Genomic DNA, 22,430 nt, shown 5'->3' on the forward strand with positions numbered 1-22,430 from the left:
CTTTTGTTGCTAAAGGGATTAACATTCCAAAACCATATATGTGCCTCCAAGAAAGATCTGGGTGCCATATTAAAATAAACCACTTGAGTTAAAAAAAAAAATCTTATACCAAGGTTCTTCATATAAAATCACGTAATACCAATTTGTTAGTAATAATTGACATCAGATTTTCAAAGCCCAAATTTTGCCTAGCATTTATAGCATAGGAGTTAACAGTAAGGTCTTTGGAGCCAGACTAAATTCAAATTCTTCCTTACCATTCATTAACTGACTGACTTTTACTAAGTTACTTAGGATTTTCTTCTTCTGTGAAATGGAAAATAGTAATAACAACTATCACAAAGATATGTTGTGAGAATAAGCAAATGAATATGTCTAATACACTTAGAACAGTGCCTAGCTAGTTTTTCTATTTTGCTAGGTATACATATAAAATCAGAAATTTATATGTGAATTGTAGTACCGTACTGTACTTGGACAAAGATTAGGACTTATTTATAGGTTCTACTTCTTGTTAATGGACAATCTATATAGTTCATAATCTGTCTTATTTTCCTCTCTTCTAAAATGATAGAAATAGCATTTACTCATTTAACAAGAGTTTTCAAGCTCCTACTGTCTCAATTTAAATAATGTTATAGTTTAAGTCTTCTATAAACATATGATTATACATATTCTAAGTATTACTATAAGTGATGGTATTGGTATTAATTATAAACAGCCTCCAACTTAAATGATATATGATGGAATATAACCCCTAAAATTAAGTCTCAAAAATATTTTCTATTTTTAAAGATGATCAGTGAAATTCCATAACATACATTAAAAGGAGTTTCTTGAAAAATATTGCATTTTGCATACTTTTTCTGGAAGGAAAATTACATGATATGTGACCAATAACAAAAGATGTGTACTTATTTCCTTGATCAACACAGGGTGTTTTTGGCAAAGATACATAAAATCATGAAAAAAACCATAAACACCAAGATCTCACAGGGACTCAGACCCCTTTCTGTTTGAGTAAAAGTTTTGAGAATACAAGGCATATCTACACTGAATCATTTTCTGCACCCATCGTGCCAGCAATCTTTACTGGTTCCTCATCTGCTGAGTCAAGTTGGTAATTCAGCTCTTTTTTGTTTTCCTGTTATTTATTAATCGTCATTTATTAGAGTACTTATTATGTGCCAGGCACCAATTTAAATATTTTACAGATTTCATCTCATTTTTTCCTACTGTCAGCCCTCTAAGATATAGAGTACGATTACCCCCATTTTTGTAGTTGAAGATACCAAGGAACATAAAGCTTTGGTAACTTGCCAAAATGGGACATTTCGTAAGTGGTGTAGACAGGCTGGTATCTCACTCATTCTGGTCCCACAGAAGGCTGTGGTCTTGCATACCTTTTCTGCTCTCCATCTCTCTGTTTCATGGCTTCTGTTCACATGCTTCTGAGTCAGTTTCTGTCTATTAACGTTTGATTTCTGTTCTCCCACAAACCTCTCTCATCTCCTCTCTCATGTCAAATCACTTCATTAGTCACTAGTCAGTGCTATGTGAATTTTGGAGGTAAAGAACCTGATCAACTTGGTCTGATAAACTGAAAGTCATGATGTAAGGATAAAATGTAACAACCTCTAAAAATCACCTCTAGGGAGCATTATGCCATGGTCAGTAATGCTATGGTGAGCAATTCAAATCTTCTCTGAAAAGAAGATAACTGAAATCTGGTCAATTTTTACCCTTTGATAATAGCTTTTAATTTTTAAGTTATCTTTTTGCATGATTTTTTTCTACTAGGTTCTTAGATTGCTTGTGAGGTTAAAAACTAAATTCTAGGAGGACTCTAATCATAATGCTTGAGCATTGTCTAACTAGACATTCTTATAAAGATATCTAACTAGATATCTTACTGATGTGTTTAATAGTATAGCCAGTCATATATACCTATGACTATTCTGTAAAATAATTCTATTAAAACAACAATATTAAATTAAACTATTGAAATGTGGTGCATATGGCAAAATACAGTGTCTTCTGGATACTTGTATTCTAGTTCCAACTTTCTTTCTAATTAGCTGTGAAACCCTGAATAATTTACAGATGTTTTTTCTGTACATGTTGTATTAGCAACAATCTCCTCATCTATAAAAGTAAGGGAATAGATTACCTCTAAAATCCTTTCAAGTCTAAAATTGTTTGGTTCTGTGATTTAATTTGTACTGTATGCTTCTTTACTTAGCAGATATCATACATACAATCAGTTGCTTCTGTTCTATCATAAAAATAGATTTCCATTAATGGTCTTGGAGTTACCAAGGAAGGTTAACTGTATCAGATTATAACTATTAAAAACACATTTAAACCAAACATAACAAGATCTGAACATGGGATAATAGTGGTTTATCCACAGTACTTATAACCTGTAGTGTTTAGTGATGTGAACAGTGTAATCTTTTCTTTTTCTGTCATCCTAAACTACTAGATTAAAACTCTAAGGAAACAATGTAGTTCATTTCTAATATATATCAGTAACAAATGGCTGTCCTATTTAGATGACAGATCAGATAGGCATACAATGGGGCATTTAACTATGAGACTAACCTAATAGTTAAAGGGAAAAAAAAAATTCATTCACTTCAGGTATATTAAAAGAATACTGAGTATGGAAAACACATTCTGATTTTTCTGTGAACCTCCCATTATGTCAATAACTCTATACCCAAATGATTTGATTCTGTCGTCTCACCCTAGAGATAGAGATATGGATATCACAGAATGTTATACAGCAGTGTAAAGGGAAATTATATGTTTGGGGTCAAAAAACCTCAATTTGCAGTTTAGTCCACCAGCCATTAACTCTGTGATATAATATATGTTACTTAAGCTCCAAGAACCTGTTTATTACCTGTAAAATAGCAATAATGGGAAATCGTCTCAGGTTGTTTGCAAGGATAGGTTATAATAACATATTTCAAGCACCTGATACAATGTCAATCTATAGATAGGCGTTCAATAAGAGGCATTGGTATTAGTTAAGTATAGATACTTTAAAATTATTTCAACATAGCCAGCGAGTTCAATGATTTCTTTATAGAGTATATAAACACACATTTACCATAGGGACTCAGCATTTCCACTTCCAGGGGTATTGCTTCAAAAGAAACAGAGGCATATTTCTACAAAATAACCTATACAGATATTTATAACCCTGTTATTAATCATTACCAAAAAGTGGGGAAATCCAAATGTCACTTATACTGTGGTATATCCATAGAAAGTAGTATTGCTCAATGATATAAGGAATCAGCTATCATCTATACAATAATATAGATGAGTCCTCAAAAGCATTACATTAAGTAAAAGAAACTAGACTCAAATACTGAATCATATTTATATAACATGCTAGAAAACAGAAAAACTGTAATAACAAAAATCACATAAATGGTTGCCAGAAGCTGTTGGGTATAAAAGGCTGTATACTGAAAATGGATGAATTTTGCTTTATATAAATTATGATTCAATAACCCTGACTTAAAAAATCCATGTGCTTACTTATATGATATTGCAGATATTTTGTTTTGATAAACTTTTACCTCAAACTATGAATATAAGCATAAAACTTGATTGGCATAACATGTTTACCTATAATTATAATTATATATAGAAATCCTCACTCTAGACTGCTCAAAATATATTTTAAGTAATTTTATCAAAATTTCAATTAGAATACATAGAGATTGTAAAGAGTATGAAGAGTATAATATAAAGGGAAATGTAGGAAATTTATTCCACATAAGTCTGAGAAAAAAAGCAAAGTACGCTTAATGTAAAACCTGAGGTAATATGTAAAAACAAGTCCAAATATATCTATAATCACAGTATACATATAAAAAAAACTATAGGAAAGCTACATGTATCAGTATGAATAACTGACCAAATAAGCAATTTTCCAAGAATACATGATACAATACCTATAAGAACATAATTCTTTAGTAAAAGCATAAAATATTCTTGAAATTGATGAACCCCAATTCATGGAGATGTTTACTTTAGGTCTGTGAGGGAAGGAAGTGAATGTGACTGGTGAATGTGATTAGTGGGATGGGATGATTGATCAATTTTTTTATGTAAAGCAAAATAGCCAATCTTGAAAAATTTAAAGCATTATTTGTAATTGTATACAATGCTGTCAGGTTTTCAGTTTGTAAATGGATGTATTTGCGAAAATAACAAATATGAGAGTTTTGTTTTAAAATTCATAGAATATCTCTTGAAGCAAATACAACAAAAAGTGAACTAATAATCTCACTAGAAAGGATATGTAGTACTGCAGGTTGGAACATTAAATATCTCTTACACTGTTTCATTAGTTTTATTTAATGTATGCATTTCATTATGTGAGTATGAACCTAGATGATAGCATGCAGTTTTTATAATGCCAGAAAATGGGAATGGGATGCTCAAAAAAATTTCCTTGATATTTTGAAATAAAATTTATGTTTTATCTATAGTGTGATGGAGTTATATTAATAAAAATCTAGGAAATAAGTAGCACTTTTAAATTAAACTTTTTATGCTCCATGTAACAGACATCCAACTCAAACTTTACTAACACACATTCCACCCTGAAACAAAAAGGATTTACCTACGCAGGAATTTAGAAGTAGATCTGGATCTGTCCTCTGGCATATATAGCTCCAAGAGTATGAATGATGTCATCATGAATCAGTACTCTGATGAACAACCTGGATCTTATACCTGAGGTGATAGGAATGAAGTTCATCCTAACTGCTAGCTCTGAAATAGGAGTCCTGTGCCATAGGGTAGGATATTTTCCCCCTAAAGACATCATGACCAGATAAGCATATATCTGATAAAGTAAGGAGACTTAAAGCCAGAAAGTTATAATAACCTTGAGCATAGTCACCAGGGTGTAGACAGAAAATTAGACATTGGGAATTAGAAATTGAATTGTTTATGAAGCAACACCATATCTTCATTGCCAATACATGTGGGAGGGAAGGGAAATGTTCAGTATTTCTTTAAGCATGAGAATTTTATGTTTTCACAATCCCATTTCATTATGGAAATTTCTAGGCAAAATCTCCATTTTGGTGTTTTCCACAAGAACATTGTTTTTTTATTTTATTTTTTTCTGTTTTTGGTTTGGTTTTGATTTTTTTTATTCTTTTGCCAAATAAAAGTCTTTAAAAAATCAGAAAAATCATCTAAGTACTTATTACTGGCATATATTTATTTTTCAAAAGTTTCTGTTACCTATTATTTGATATTCCTTAAATACATACAACATGATGTTTGAACTTTACTTAGTTAAATGCAATGCGACCTTTTTTGTGTGATTCTTTTAACTTGCCATTAGTCATAGTGGGTATCTGTGCCTTCCAAAGTACCATTACAGTCATACTTCATAGTATAGTGAAAATTGGTGAAGTGATTAATTATTATTTTTTTTACATATCAGCAAACTTTTTATCTCATTCATAGTAGAAAGCTTATTTATAAGGAAGTTCATTTGAGATCTGCTGAGCTTGAACCAGAAAAGAAACACAGAGTTGACCCACAGCATCACAGGGTAACTGAGGGTTGATTTTTTAAGTCACTGAGCTTTGAAGTGACTTCTTTTTTTTTTTTTTTATTGTAAAACAAATGGGATACATGTTGTTTCTCTGTTTGTACATGGGAGTAAAGGCATACCATTTGTGTAATCATAAAGTTACATAAAGTAATGTTGTTTGATTCATTCTGTTATTTTTTTCTTCCCCCCCACCCTTCCCACCCTCTTTTCCCTCTATGCAGTCCTTCCTTCCTCCATTCTTGCCCCTCCCTAAATCTAACACTAAACCTAACCTAACCCTAACCCTAACGCTAACCCCTCCACACCCCCATTATAGGTCCTCATCCGCTTATCAGTGAGATCATTCGTCCTTTGTTTTTTGAGATTGGCTTATCTCACTTAGCATGATATTCTCCAATTTCATCCATTTGCCTGCAAATGCCATAATTTTATCATTCTTTATGGCGGATTAATATTCCATTGTATATATATATGCCACAGTTTCTTTATCCATTCATCAATTGAAGGACATCTAGGTTGGTTCCACAATCTGGCTATGGTGAATTGAGCAGCAATGAACATTGATGTGGCTGTATCTCTGTAGTATGCCGATTTTTAAGTCCTTTGGGTATAGGCCAAGGAGTGGATAGCTGGGTCAAATGGTGGTTCCATTCCAAGCTTCTGAGGAATCTCCATACCGCTTTCCAGAGTGGCTACACTAATTGCAACCCCACCAGCAACTGTATGAGTGTTCCTTTTTCCCCACATCCTCACCAACACCTATTGTTGCTTGTGTTCTTGATAATTGCCATTCTAATTGGAGTGAGATGGAATCTTAGGGTAGTTTTGATTCGCATTTCTCTTATTACTAGAGATTTTGAACATTTCTTCATATATCTGTTGATTGCTTGTACATCTTCTGTGAAGTGTCTATTCATTTCCTTAGCCCATTTGTTGATTGGATTATTTGTATTCTTGGTGTAGAGTTTTTTGAGTTCTTTATATATTCTGGAATTAGTACTCTATCTGAAGTGGCAAAGATATTCTCCCATTCTGTAGGCTCTCTCTTCACATTACTGATAGTGTACTTTGCTGAGAGAAGCTTTTTAGTTTGAATCTATCCCAGTTATTGATTCTTGTTTTTATTTCTTGTGCTATGGGAGTCCTGTTGAGGAAGTCTGATCCTAAGCTGACAAGTTGAAGATTTGGACCTACTTTTTCTTCTATAAGATGCAGGGTCTCTGGTCTGATTCCGGGGTCCTTGATCCATTTTGAGTTGAGTTTTGTGCAGAGTGAGAGATAGGGGTTTAATTTCTTTCTGTGCATATGGTTTTCCAGTTTTCCCAGCACCATTTGTTGAAGAGACTATCTTTTCTTCATTGCATATTTTTGGCCCCTTTGTCTAGTAGAGAAAATTGTATTTATTTGGGTTTGTGTCCATGTCCTCTATTCTGTACCCTGATCTACCTTTCTATTTTGGTACCAGTACCATGCCGTTTTTGTTACTATTGCTTTGTAGTAGAGTTGAAGATCTGGTATTGTGATACCCCCTGCTTCGCTCTTTCTACTGAGATTGCTTTAGCTATTCTGGGTTTCTTGTTCTTCCAGATGAATTTCATAATTGCTTGTTTCTATTTCTGTAAGGTACATCATTGGGATTTTAATGGACTTGCATTGAATCTGTATAGCAATTTTGGTAGTATGGCCATTTTGACAAAATGAATTCTGCCTATCCAAGAACATGGGAGATCTTTCCATCTTCTAAGGTTTTCTTAATTTCTTTCTTTAGTGTTCTGTAGTTCTCATTGTAGAGGTCTTTCACCTCTTTTGTGAGATTGACGCCCAAGTATTTATTTTTTTCGCTGCTATTGTGAATGGGGTAGTTTTCCTAACTTCTCTTTCTGAAGATTCATCACTTACGTATAAAAATGCGTTGGATTTATGAGCATTGATCTTGTATCCTGCTACTTTACTGAATTCACTTATGAGTTCTAACGTTTTCTGGTGGAATTTCCAGGTTCCTCTAAATATTAATCATGTCATCAGCGAACAGGGATAGTTTTGAGTTCTTTGTTTCCACTTCGTATCCCTTTAATTTCTTTGGTTTGTCTAATTGCTCTGGCTAGAGTTTCTAGGACGATGTTGAATAGAAGTAGTGAAAGAGGGCATCACTGCCTTGTTCCAGTTTCTAGGGGGAATGCTTTCAGTTTTTCACACTTTAGAATGATATTGGCCATGGGCTTAGCATAGATGGCCTTTACAATGTTAAGGAATATTCCCACTATCCCTATTTTTTCTAGTGTTTTGAGCATGAAAGGATGCTCTATTTATTGAATGCTTTTCTGCATCTATCGAAATAATCATGTGATTCTTAACTTTAAGTCTGTTGATATGGTTGAATGACATTTATTGATTTCCGAATGTTGAACCAACCTTGCATCCCTGGATAAAACCCACTTGATCGTGGTGCACTATCTTTTTAATATGGTTTTGTATGCGATTTGCTAAAATTTTGTTGAGAATTTTGCGTCGATGTTCATTAAGGATATTGGTCTGAAATTTTCTTTCCTCAATGTGTCTCTGTCTGGTTTAGGTATCATGGTGATATTGGCTTCATAGAATGAGTTGGGAGGGTTCCCTCCTCTTCTGTTTCATGGAATACTTTGAGGAGTATTGGAATGAGCTCTTCTTTAAAGGTTTTGTAGAACTCGGCTGAGAACCCATCTGGTCCCGAACTTTTCTTTGTTGGTAGGGTTTTGATGACCTCTTCTATTTCATTGCTTGAAATTGTTTTATTTCAGTTGTGTATATCCTCCTCATTCAGTTTAGGTAATTCATATGTCTCTAGAAACTTGTTGATTTCTTCGAGGTTTTCCGTTTTGTTGGAGTATAGACTTTTAAATAGCTTCTAATTATTTTTTGTATTTCACTTGTGTCTGTTGTGATATTTCCTTGTTATTTCCAAATTTTAGTAATTTGAGTTTTCTCCCTCTTTCTCTTGTTAGTGTGGTTAAGGGTTTATCAATTTTTTATATTTTTTCAAAGAACCAACTGTTTATTTTGTTAATTTTTCTGATTGTTTCTTTTGTTTGAATTCGTTGATTTCGGCTCTGATTTAACTATTTCCTGTCTTCTAATTTGGTGTTGGTCTGCTATTCTTTTTCTAGCGCTTTGAGCTGTAGTGTTAAGTCGTTTATTTGTTGATTTCTACTTCTTTTGTTGAATGCACCCCATGAAATAATCTTCCTCTAAGTACTGCTTTCATAGTGTCCCAGAGATTTTGATATGATGTGTCTTTGTTCTCATTTACTTCTAAGAATTTTTTTATTTTCTTCCTGATGTCTTCTGTTATCTATTCATCATATAATAGTGTATTATTTAATCTCCAGGTATTGGAGAATTTTCTGTTTTTTATTCTGTCATTTATTTCTAATTTCAATCCATTATGATCTGATAGAATGCAAGGTAGTATCTCTATCTTCTTGTATTTGCTAACAGTAGCTTTGTGGCATAAAATATGGTCTATTTTAGAGAAGGATCCATGTGCTGCTGAGAAGAAAGTGTATTCGTTCTTTGTTGGATGGTATATTCTATATATGTCCGTTAAGTCTAAATTGTTGATTGTGTTATTGAGATCTATGGTTTCTTTATTCAATTTTTGTTTGGAAGATCTATCCAATGGTGAGAGAGGTGTATTAAAATCGCCCAGTATTATTGTGTTGTGGTCTATTTGATTTCTGGAATTGAGAAGGATTTGTTTGACGTACATGGATGAGCCAATGTTCGGGGCATAGATATCTATGATTGTTATGTCTTGCTGATTTATGCTTCCCTTAAGCAGTATGTAATGTCCTTCTTTATCCCTTCTGACTAGTTTTGGCTTGAAGTTCACATTATCTGAAATGAGGATATATATTCCATCTTTTTGCTGTGTCCATGTGCATGGTATGTTTTTTCCCATCCTTTCACCTTTAGTCTATGGGTGTCTCTTTCTATGAGATGAGTCTCTTGCAGGCAGCATATTGTTGGATCTTTCTTTTTAATCCAAATCGCCAGTCTATGTCTTTTGATTGATGAGTTCAGGCCATTAACATTCAGGGTTATTATTGTGATATGATTTGTATTCCCCAGTCATTTGACTCATTTTGTTTTGTGACATGATTGGTTTCTCCTTTTTGGCTATTCCTTTAGGCTAGTTCCTCCGATGCTGATTTGGCATCATTGTTTTCATCTCTTCCTCATGGAATATTTTGCTGAGAATGTTCTGTAATGCCAGCTTTCTTTTTGTAAATTCTTTTAGCTTTTGTTTTCATGGAAGGATCTATTTCGTCATCAAATCTGAAGGAAAGTTTTGCTGGGTATAAGATTCTTGGTGGCATCCATTTTCTTTCAGGGCTTGGTAAATGTTGTCCAGGTCCTTTGGGTCTGGATTGAAAATCTGCTGATATTCTTATTGGTTTCCCCCGAATGAATTTGATTCTTTTCTCACGTGGCCTTTAAAATTCTGTCTTTATTTTGTAGTTAGGTTTTCCAATTATAATGTACCTTGGTGTGGGTCTGTTGTATTTGTATATTTGGAGTCCTATAAGCCTCTTGTATTTGGTTTCCATTCATCCTCAGATTGGGAAATTTTCTGATACATTATTTCATTGAATAGATTGTTCATTCTTTGATTTGTTTCTCTAAGCCTTCCTCAATCCCAATTAATTCTTAAATTTGGCCTTTTCATGATATCACATAATTCTTGTAGATTCTGTTCATGATTTCTTACCATCTTCTCTGTTTGGTCAACTTTGTTTTCAAGGTTACATTTTTTGTCTTCAATGTCTGAGGTTCTGTCTTCCAGGTGTCTATCCTATTGGTTATGCTTTCTATGGAGTTTTTAACTTGGTTTATTGTTTCCTTCATTTCAAGGATTTTTGTGTGTTTTTTTTTTCAGTATCTCTAACTCTTTATTGAAATGATCTCTTGCTTCCCACATTGCTTTTTTTAACTGTTGATTGGTATGATCATTTAATGCCTGCATTTACTCTTTCATCTCCTCCTTCAATGCCTGCATTTGCTCTTTCATCTCTTTGTTTGCTTCCCTGATTGTTTTAATTATGTACATTCTGAACTGCCTTTCTGACATTTCTTCTGCTGTGCTGTCACTGGGTTTTATTGATATAGTATCTAGGTTTGTTTGGGACATTTTCTTCCCTTGTTTTCTCATATTGGTCAGATATCAGTGGGACTCTGAGATATTGCAGATTCCTCTATTGGCTTATAGTGTCCCTGTAGATTTCCAGTATATCACCTCCCAGCCTTCAGTAGCTTGAAGTCTTGGAGGAACTTGATAATGCAGTGCTTAGAAGAAAGCTGCCCCTAGCCTGCTACTGGTTCCAGGGCTTGGAGCTGGCTCTGTGCAGAAAGACTCTCACTGGTTGTCTTGCTCCGAGAAGCTGGCCGTGGAGGGAGCCTGCCGCTGGAGGGAGCAGGCTGCTTGGAGAAATATGTGGCTGCCCTGCCCTGGTCCCAGAGGCTGCCTACGGCTGGAGCTCGCCTGCTGGCTCTTGGACTTGGAGCTGGCTCTGTGCAGAAAGGCTCTCACTGTGCGGCCTGCTCTGAGAAGCTGGCTGTGGAAGGTGCCCGCTGCCGGAGGGAGCAGGGCTGCCTGGGGAAGACTTCTAGCTCCCCAGCCCTTCTCTGAGAAGCCACCCCTGTCTCGGGCCTGCTGCCCAGGCCGAACTTCACCCAGTGGGGAGACTCCACCTGTGGCTCTGTTAGTCCAAGTCTCTCAATGCCTCCCTTCTTGAATCCTGGGTTCTGGAGCCACAGGAGATGCAGTCACCCTAGTCTGCCATCTTGGACGCGCCCGTGATTAATTATTGATATCACAAAACAGCTACTTGGGAAGGGGTTGTAGCTTGGTGGTAGAGCACTTGCCTCGCACGCATGTGTGAGGCACTCAGTACCACATAAAAAAACATAAATAAAAATGAAGGTATTGGGTTCATCTACAACTAAAAAAAAACCTACTTTTTATTTAAAAAATTTTTTTCCTTATTTGTTAAAATGTTTCATCTATAATTATGGAATACTGCATGTTAAAGCAAGCATTCAGGCATCTTAAATTTAATTACAAAGAAACTCTTTGTTAGAATTTATTAGCCCAGATAGAGAACAAATTAATATCTTGTACCTAAACTTTATATGCAAATATCCAAACTACTGCATATTTTATAATTCTGTTATTAAAATAGAATTATCTATTGTTCACTTTCATTACAGTAATTAATTTTTCTATAATTAGGATTTTATGATTTTCTTATGACTGTATTCTTATGCAAGAAAGTAATTTCACTGAAATCACAATGGATTCAACAAAATTCTAGAACTTTACACTGAACTTTCAGTTACTTTAAGTATTGGCATTGATGTAGTTTGTAAGGTTTGTGACAACAATTAGATTTTTGTTATCTATCATGTTTAAAGTAAATGACAATCTTTTCACGAAATTTAATTTGAATTGACAATATAAAATCTGACGTTTTAAAAGTTATGATGAAAACTTTTTTGGCATATCTTAAATCCAATGGGAATGATGATGAAAAGACAGCAAAAGATTTTGAAATTATTATGGTTAACCCTATCAAAACCACTATAGATTACAATAATGAACTGTACATTTCAAAGAACTAAAAAATATATATCTAAAGTTTCACCATAAAGAAATGAGGAGTGGTCTGAGGAGTTAGAGTTTAACCAGAGTTAAACATATAAAATATACACGTGTTGAAACATCACATTACTTCATTAGAATAATTTTATGTTTGTTATCATTCAAAATAAATTTATCATTTAAAGTTGCTGGCATTCTCCTTTTAGGGATTTTTTTTTCCCCCTGACAAAAGGAATTGAAAAGGTTAATTCATATCTGTAAGAATCAGATATGTCTTGGGTATTTTTTTCACATTAAATATCAAAGATGGCTTGGCAACATATTTAGAATTTTCTAAGCTTTACTATTATAAAGTTAAAAGAAAATCTAATGTGATCAGCAGGGGAGCCACATTCAGTTTGTGTGTGAAATACCCATTGTGCTTATCTCTACCCTCAATATTGCTCTGAACCCATGTTCCACATTCTGAATTCTATGTATAAAGTTAAACATTGCAGAAGGTCATATATCTGATAGTACAGATAAAATAAGGTGGAAGTTTAGAAATGAGCCAAGTTCATAATTTAATGTTCATGTCTTTAGTATTTCTACTATTAATACATCCAGACCATTGTTGTGTGAAATTGAGACACTACTAAAAATATTGAGAAGTTTTTCAGCTCCCAGAAATATAAAAGACCTCTCTTCATACTGAACTACTGTACTTTAACATCATGGAATTAATCTTGAAATTTAAAAAAATGTTAACTATTTGCAGGCAAAGCTGTTATCAATGCAAGAAGCCAGAGAAGCTGCAGTTGAACAGTACAAAAAACTGGAAGAAGAAATCCAGACACTACGAGTTTACTACCGGTAAAATTCTTCTTAGCTTGGGCTTAAGTAAATATTGTTTGGGAAATGTTTCCATCTAATTTCAACAATAGTGAATAAGGAGATACTTAAGTGAAATTAAACATTATGCATTCAAAGCATTTTGGTAACTTTAACATTATTTAGCCATAAAAGACTCATTTATTCTACCTCTTTTCCTTCCTGCATTTGGCAGGATCAGTGGTAGAGTACCCCTGGGTTTAAATCTTCAGTACCACAAAAAAATTTTAAAAAAGCTTATATCAACACTGTATGATTGGTGCCTGTTTGGTGTTACATTGTGGCAGGTAGCTAATTCACCTCCATTGACATGAAGAGTTTTTTTATGGAAACTTCTGCTACCCTTGTGAGATAGGACAGCAAGTGCTCTGCTGAACTTATGGTGTGTAAGAATTTTAAAAGATTGTATGGTAATCTTGCATGAACTGATATTACTTCCTGAAAAATAAATAAAACTTAGATGCCAGTTCTTAAGGCTCCTTTTTGTTGCTGAGTTGCAGATTACTAATTATTTTGAAAATTTATGAAGCTAAAATATTTATTTTCAGAGGACTTTTTTCAGCTTACATGAACATGAGTTCTTCTAAACAAAGTTAGCAATTATTGGCTCAAAGATATGCCTAATAAGCATCTTTTTTTTTTTTTTTTTGTGGTGCTGGGGGTTTGAACCCAAGGCCTTGTGCTTGCAAGGCAAGCACTCTACCAACTGAGCTATATCCCCAGCCCCCTATAAGCATCTTATTGCTACTTTAAAAAACTGGTAAAGCTACTGGGATTTGCAATTACACACACTATGTAGCCTTGTTTAAATGAACCTCACCTTGCCCATTCCAAATTTTTAAAAATAATAATAGCAATGCCTACTTTACAGATTAAGTGTGTAAAGCTCTTAGCACAATTTTTTGCTTATTGTTAGTACTCAACCAATGTTAAAGTGAATTTATTTTTTAAATAATTCAATGAAGTAGGAGAATTAATGGGTGCGAAATTACTAAAACTAAGATTTCCAAAAAGAAAAAAAGAAAGTCAAATACTACTAAATAGTTGTGTAAGATAATAATTAAAAGTATCTTTTGTATTTGAAATTTGGTGGTCATGAGTGACTTCCACAAAAAAATTTTATTAGAGAATTAAATATAGAAAACAGTTCTCAGTGAATTGAATTAATAGGTAAACAAGTATGGCAATTTGAACAATGGAGTAATCCTTGAAGAAACTTGAATAAGAAAGATAATAATGATAGTTGAGGAGAAAGAAAAGAAGGTTAAGGATTTTCCTTTTCTGGTTTGAAAAATGCCAAATTCTTGAACTGTGTGGTTGATTGGAAGGAGCCAATAGGAGTGTTGTGGAACAGACTCTGGAGAAGGTGGGAAGAAAAGAGAACTAAGAGTGTCTGCAAAGAGTTCATGTTGAACAGGGAAATGGCTATCTCGTAATCATAGATAGCAGTAAAGAAGGTAAGAATAACTGAGAATGTAAATAAATTTGAGGCTGCAAGAATTAGAGGTTGATGTGAGCTTCTGAAGATGAGAGGCACCCTGACAGGAATGATAGGGTTAGAATAACCACTCGTGTTCAGAATGGGAGAAAGAACTGAATATGGGTAAGAAAAAAATACAAGTCAAGGCTGGGAATATAATGTAATTCAGTGGTAGAGCACTTGACTAGTATGCAGAAGGCTTTGGGTTCAATCCCTAGCACCACAAAAGGGGAAGAAAAAAATAAAAGGAGCCAAGTCAAACTATCCTGAGGACCCAGCTGGGGATGGATGCCACATTGAACCATCTTTGTGTACAGTACAAAAGGCCAAAGATTGAACTGACTCAGGATTACAAATTATTAGGGGAAGATGATAGAGAATAGAGAGATTGATGGTACTAGCAAAAAATGTCGAAATGATAATAATATCCTAAGTCAAATAGGTCACAAAATAAAGTTGAAGGAGCATGTATACTGAGAAAAAATAAAGGAAGTATCAAGAAACCATAAATCTTAAGGAGATTGCAGAATAAATATAATAGGACCAAGAAAATTCAAGACCTGAAGGAATAAGAGGTTATAGTCAGGTCGCAGAACATTGCTATTTAAAATCTCAGTAGTGACCAGGCATGGTGGTGCACACCCATAATCCCAGCAACTCAGGAGGCTGAGGCAGGAGGATTTCAACTTTGAGACCAGCCTTAGCAATTTAGCAATTTGTGGAACCAACCTAGGTGCCTTTCAACAGATGAATGGATAAAGAAACTGTGGTATGTATGCACAATGGAATATTATCCAGCCATAAAGAATAATAATATTATGGCATTTGCAAATAAATGGATGGGATTGGAGAATATCATGCTAAGTGAAATAAGCCAGTCCCAAAAAACCAAAGGCCAAATGTTTTCCCTGTTAAGTGGAGAATGATATTAATGGGGGGTGGGAGTGTGGGGAGTGAGAGAGAATGGAGGAACTTTGGATTGTGTAGAAGGAAATGAGAGGGAAGGGGGTATGAAAGAACTTTGGACTGTATAGAAGGAAATGAGAGGGAGGCGGGTATGAAAGACAGACATCATTGCCCTGTGTACATGTATGATTGCACGAATGGTATGAGTCTACATCGTGGTACAACCATGGAGACGAAATTATGTACCCCATTTGTATGTGGTGAATCAAGGTGCAGTCTGTAAAAAATTAAAAAATAAATAAGATAGACAAAAAGTGGTTAAAATGATAAATTGTATATCATTATTTAACCCTGTGTACAACTCTAGCAAGGGAGGAAGTTTCCAAAAATAATATGCTTAAATTTCCTGGAAGCTCAGATTCTGCTTTAATTGTGATATAAAATGAAAATAAATTTTTTTACATACTTCAATGATTGATGGTCACAAATCCCTATGTGAGATGCATCCAACACATACAGATGTTAGCTTTTTCTCAAAGTTTCCTAGGTTATAGAGGAAAAGAAAAAGTTATATTTTGTATGTAGAGAAGGCCAAGTTTAATACTGTAATTTTCAGAAAAAATAAAGATAGATCGATTTCATAGATAATGGATTATGCCTAGTAAGTCTTGAAAAAATACACTTCAGCTATTAAATCAGTTTCACATTGTGTGTGTGTGTGTGTGTGTGTGTGTGTGTGTGTGTGTATGTTGTCATTAAATAAAGTTATTTATCAAGAATTAAGAAAAATGAGATGTGAAAAACACAGCACTAGAACAGCTAGTTGGAGCCAGGAGTGAGCCGGTATACAGCTCAAATGTGAATACCAGGAAGTAAGAGTAAACTTCAAATCTGGCTCTCACCTTTCTATAGACAAAAGAGAGGAGAAGGTATGCCCATTTGTTAGTTTAAGAGGAAGATTAAAATATGCTGATGACTTTCTTTCTACTTTGCCTTTAATTTTATCAACTAGTGATATTGTCCTTATTTTTTAAGTCTTTTTTTTTTTTTTTTGCCAAAAATTGTTTGCTTTTACTGGAATTGAATAAAAGCTATAGTTGCTATAAGCATTCCATTTCATTTTATGGAAATGTAGGAATGTATTTTTTGTTCTTTTGTTTCTTTTGAGTTTTAGCAAGATTTTAAGTGCTAAGAAAAGGAAATATTAGAGTTAGGGGCAGGGGCCAGAGAGTAGTTGAGTTACCAAACTTAGCATTGTAACCAACAGCTCTTCCACATAAAGAACTTGCAGGAGGGAAATAACAATATGAAGGTTTAAAATAAATTTTATTTATTATAAAATCACTATCAGTAAAGTATTAGTGTCTCCTTATTGCTGTGCCAAATGCCAAATCATCTGCAACATCTTCATTAGTATAAATGTAAACAACTTCATCAGGGAAGAATCTTACCCATTAAGTCTCAGGTTTTCAATTCTGCAAATATTTCAACAAAATCAACAGAGGTGTGTTAAAATACATTAGAAATTATAATCTAGAGCTATGTACATTATATTAATCAGTATTATATTATAATCACCAATATTTTATAATATATATTAAATTACTGTAATATAATTATATATTTATTATTATATAATTATACTGTATGTTATATACTATATTTAAATTTTTTATTATATATTGTATTTAAATTTTATAGGTGTTTCACATCTGTGACAATGGGACAAAATGAGTTAAACTTGTAGGGTTTAGTTTGTATTTAGTAATGATTTTTTCCTGTTGTTGTAAACCTGCAGTGCTGCATTCCTAAGTTCAAGAGGCATAATATAACAAACTCTTTTCTAATCGAGGGAATGCCTATGTTTCAAATGTTTGGGTGATATTATAGTGCTTCCTTGTATTTCCTTTATTTAAAGAAAGTGCAAATTAAAATGTTTAGACAAGAATTATATCCTGTTTTTTGGTGCTGGTAGTAGGATTTAATGTGCTTATTTATCATAATAGCAATTAATATGTTTTACATTTTTCTGGTTTTTTCTGATTCTGTATATGAATCTGTAATACCATTCAGAACCTGGTAAATTGCACATTTTAGAGCAAAAAATACTGAATATGTTATACGCTATTTTAAGTTAGTATGTTTTCCATGATAGTAATAGTATTTTTAAAATTAACTACAATACTTAGATATTTGATCTAGTAAAAAGTGGGCTAAACATGACCTACTTACTTGGTTTATATATTTCAAAGTTATAAAACCATTAGATAGAGGCTATATAAAATATACTCAAAAGGAATGAATTCTAAATTTTTTCTACACGTGTCAGTTCATTTTATATGGACTATTATTTTACACACACGCACACACACATATACATATATGTCTGTACATACTATTTTGTAACAGATTACCACAGACTGAGTAATTTGTAATAAATAGAAATTTGTTTGGCTTGTGACTCTGAGAGTGGGGAAGTCCAAGAGCATGACTCTGCACATGGTGAGGGCCTCTGTGCTGCATCATCCCATGGCAAAAAGTAGAAGGGCAAGATGAGGGTGACAAGATAGATGAAGGGGCTGAACTTCATTTATAACACAGCTACTCTTGTGAAATTAACCCACTCCTACAATAAGACATTAATCCATTCATCCTCATGACCTAACACCACCTCTCATTAGGCCCCATCCCCCAACATAGTTGCATTGAAATCTAAGTTTCCAACACATGAACTTTAGGAACACATTCAAACCAGGTCAATTCTTTTATAAATTTATTGAGAATGAGTCTTTTTCTTCTTATATGCGTCTGTCTGTGTATATGGTAACATTAATAATAGAAATATGGAATTATCCCTAGGATCTGATGTTTGTTTTTAGTGGTAGTGGATAGTTTTTCATTGAACCATATGCTCTTCATTGGAACTATGCATTGATAACTCATGCTTATAGCATGCAGACTCTAACCATGAAGAAGTATTTTTCCTCATTACAATTCTTCATTGAGATTGGGAGTTGAACACTCAATTCTCATCTCATTAGTTCTGTTCTCATTGGTTTATGCCTTTGGGCAATCCATGACATAAAAATTTATTGTATCTAGGTTTTCTGCAGAAATTAACTGTCCGTGGAGCTACATTATGGTACCACACTGCAAAACATTGATAAAAAGAATACAAGAAGCCTTAAATTATATTTCCATGTAATCATATTTTTATCATAGATAATTCTAAGGTGAAGTAATTGACTTTCAGGGGTAGACTAACTTATTAAATGCCATATTCCACTGGTTGAGAGTGAAAAAGGAAGAATCTTCGATTTTGACATTGTGGGCTTTTTGTAGCTCCAAAATTTTATGGAATTTATTACCCCTTCATATGAGGTAGATTCCACTTTTTGTTTAGTAATGCTTAGCATCAAAACTGGCCCTCTCAATGCTATTAAAGTTGTACCTGTCTCCACAACCTTTTTCATGTACAATTGGTTTCAACTTTACAAGCCAGTTTATCAGTATATTATTGGTGACTCTGAAATGCTAAACTGAAAGATAATTAAAACAGTTTTAAATTTTTTTTAAATTTGTATTTGCTATATGTCCAGTTACATATTCTTATATGTACATAGAATAATTTGGTTAGTTTCATTCCACAGTTCCTCCTTTTCCTGTCCCTTCTCCTTTCCCCCAAATCATCTTCCTCTGCTCCACTGGTCTCCTTTCTATTTTCATGGAATCCCTTCCCCTCCTTTTTTCCTTATTTTACTCTAGCATATTTGATTTAGAAATGTTTTATCTCTCCTTTCTTTACAGGACATATGTTTGTTATTAAATCCATTAAAGATTGCATTGAATCTAACTAGTTAAAAAGATTTGGCAAATGGAAATAATAGCTAATGACTGGAGACCTTTGTTCAGGAACATTCTGATTATTAATTGCAAAAACAGTAAATAACTTTGGTAACATATAGTACAAGGTATAATAAACTGAGATCTTTAAACTATTCTTGATTTCTATAAACTTTCTAATGCCACTGCTGTCATAAAGAGCTTAGTAAATATTGACTGAGGATGAGGATGATGATCCAACAGTCTTTTTTTAAGACTGGGCGGCACTGGCAGAACAGTCAGATATCCGGGACTTAACATTGTTATTTTGCCGTGGGCCCTTCTACCTGGGCCTTTCCCAGAAGGATAAATGTTTACCTGCAGTTAGGTACCTGCAGTTAGGCATTTAAATGTGTAAATATTCCAGATTCAATTATATGTGAAATAGGTAGAGTGTTCACTCTAAATCGTGAAGTAATCATTCCCTAAAGTTTATGTTGATGTTACAGAAGTTCGTTACAATCAAAAGAGACTTGATTGAATGTTTTTCCCATAATTCCAAACAAAAAAGTTGTTTTATAAACTCAGGTCAGTATAAAAATAATGTGCTCCACCAACTATTCCAAACAGGATATTTTCGAAACTTTTGAGTTTATTGAGGTTTAATTTGCTATTCTTTTATTGTTTTAAATGTTGGTATACAGTGTGTCTTACTCCTTTTGGGCTTATAAGGGTTTTATGAATATCATTATTTATTAATATAGTTCCAGTCATTTCCTCAAATATCTGCTAAAACTTCCTGGTTCTTATTGAATTAGAAATAAACAGTATTCAGTTACTCTGTGACACAATCAGAAAGTTCAAGGCTAGGGGTCATTTTCAGTTTAGTTTTATTAGACATCATTAATCTGATATTTATTTTGATCCACAGAAAGTCTAGTTGTTTTATAAAGATTGGTTAGGTGTTCTGAACTATTAAAAAATTTAAATTGTCTAAACATCAATTTTGTGAAAAAGATGAGAATTGAGATTTTTTCTAGAAAACTGGATACACTGTTGACTTAAATCATAATCCAAAGTGGAGAAACTTCATGTGTTTCTACATCTGTTTCACTTGTATCCGTTTATCTTTTTATTTGAAATATGTTTGCTTTGCATTCATTTCTTTGATATAATTTTTAATTTAGACCTAATGCAACAGTAAAACAGATGGTACAGATTCCGACTTTCTAGCTGAATAGCCTTTGATAGGTAATTAACCTCTCAAATCTTCAATTTCCTGATCTGTAAAATAGGAATTGTAATTATACCTGCCTCATATCATTGTTGCAAATAACTAAATGAAATAAAGCATGTACAATGTTTTATACTGTGCATGGGTACAGATATAGGTATTAAACAAAGGTGAATCCGAATCTTAAAAGTTTGTTTCATCAGCTTTTCCTTGAGAGTCTATTAATACATACCAAATTTTTTGGTTTGATTTGGTTTGTGGAGACTTTTTTGTTTGTTTGTTGTATTTTAGACTCTATATGCAATATTGTGACATAGATATGGAATCTCAATATTTCTTTGAGAACAAGATTTTACCAGAGTTAAGGGCTTTTTTTTTTTTTTTTTTTTTTTTTTTTTTACTTGTAAGGCACTTTTTAAGAGGTACTTAGTCAAAATGATATGCTTAAACTTAGATTTGGCCCTTTTTGATTTATAGTTTATTTTCAACAGTTACTTATTCACACAGGAACATTTTAATATTTAGAAATCTGTTGAGAGTTAGAAATTTAATAATTTTATCACTTTTCTTCTTACCTGTTACATTTTTTTCCTTGAGTACACCATTCAAATTATACCATTTCTGCCAGTTTTCTTCTAAATTTTTTATTTCAGAAAATAATGAGGTTGTAATTTTATAAAACCACATTTCTAAATCCTTCTTATACCTTCAAGTTTGGTACATACATTATCTCCTTTAATCCCTTCCATATCTTTGTGAGACATTATCCCTTTTACAAATGGGGAAATTGAATCACAGAAGTGAACTAACATGCCCTAGGTCACATCAGGGACAGTGATAGAAGCATAAGCATCACCTACCTCATCTGATACCTGGGCCTTGTTCTCCACCTGCTAAACAGCTTCCCCCTCCCACACCTCTCTTAGAAATACTCCTGAGGCAGATCTGAGACTTTGCAATTATTTTTCTGAGTTGGATATCATTGGTATGTTTATTGCACAAAACATACCCCTGAGACCATGTTAAAGACAGGTTAAAACTGTAAAAGGATCTGATCTGCCTTGAAGTTTAACAGTCTTTGTCTGTGTTCAGCCAAACTATACACATTACAACCGCAGTCAGTGTCTGGATTTATAAATAGACTACCTTTGGGAAAAAATTTTTTGGAGAACCTTTAAGCTCTAGCATTATATCATATGTCAGACTACAAAAGGTAAATACTATGCCTGTCGGTAATTTTATCTACATAATCATAATACTTTATTTTTATTAGTATGTGTAGTATTACTCTGTTGTTTTATCAGTACTCTAGTACAATCACTAACATAACAATAACCATATTTAGAAGTAATCATTAACCAGATAGCCATTTTCTGTTCTTTGTAGATTTGTTAAGATCCTAATATAGACTAAGGACTTTATAGACTCCTGTGAAAAATATAGTAACAGGATAAAGTATAGTTGCTGTGCTCAAATAAATTATAATTAAGTGGAGAAAAAAATGTACTCAAAATTAGCATATGATACCATTTGCCATTAAGTGAAATAATTGGAGGTTTTCTTAGAAAGTCAAAGAAGGGAGAGATTATTGTAGGCTGGAATAGAGAATGTTTTATGGAATGCTTGAGAACTGAGGTATGAACAAATAGGATTCTTATAGAAAAAAGGAGGAGGAGGAGGAGGAGGAAGAGGGGAAAGAGAAAGCACATTCCACCCTGGAAGAACAGTTAAAGCAAAAGTGAAGAAGTTGTAAGGAGCATACTGTATTACATTATGGAATTGAGAGAAATTTGCAGGAATTTTAATGCCAATGTACACTTAATTTTGAGTCTGTATTTCCTGGGGAGCCTTGGGAATCTAGAACATATTCTTTTTATTA

The 22,430-nt window shown here is 33.5% G+C and overlaps 1 protein-coding gene across 1 annotated transcript in view; it reads left to right on the forward strand.

Annotated features, from left to right (window-relative positions):
- The window catches only part of Mipol1 (mirror-image polydactyly 1), a 328,121-nt gene that overhangs the window by 212,955 nt on the left and 92,736 nt on the right, over window positions 1-22,430 (forward strand). The window contains 1 exon segment of the mRNA XM_047538984.1: window positions 12,997-13,091. Coding sequence (XP_047394940.1) covers window positions 12,997-13,091 — 95 coding nt within the window.

Source organism: Sciurus carolinensis, chromosome 2 (genome assembly GCF_902686445.1).
Source record: "Sciurus carolinensis chromosome 2, mSciCar1.2, whole genome shotgun sequence".
Taxonomy (NCBI): domain Eukaryota; kingdom Metazoa; phylum Chordata; class Mammalia; order Rodentia; family Sciuridae; genus Sciurus; species Sciurus carolinensis.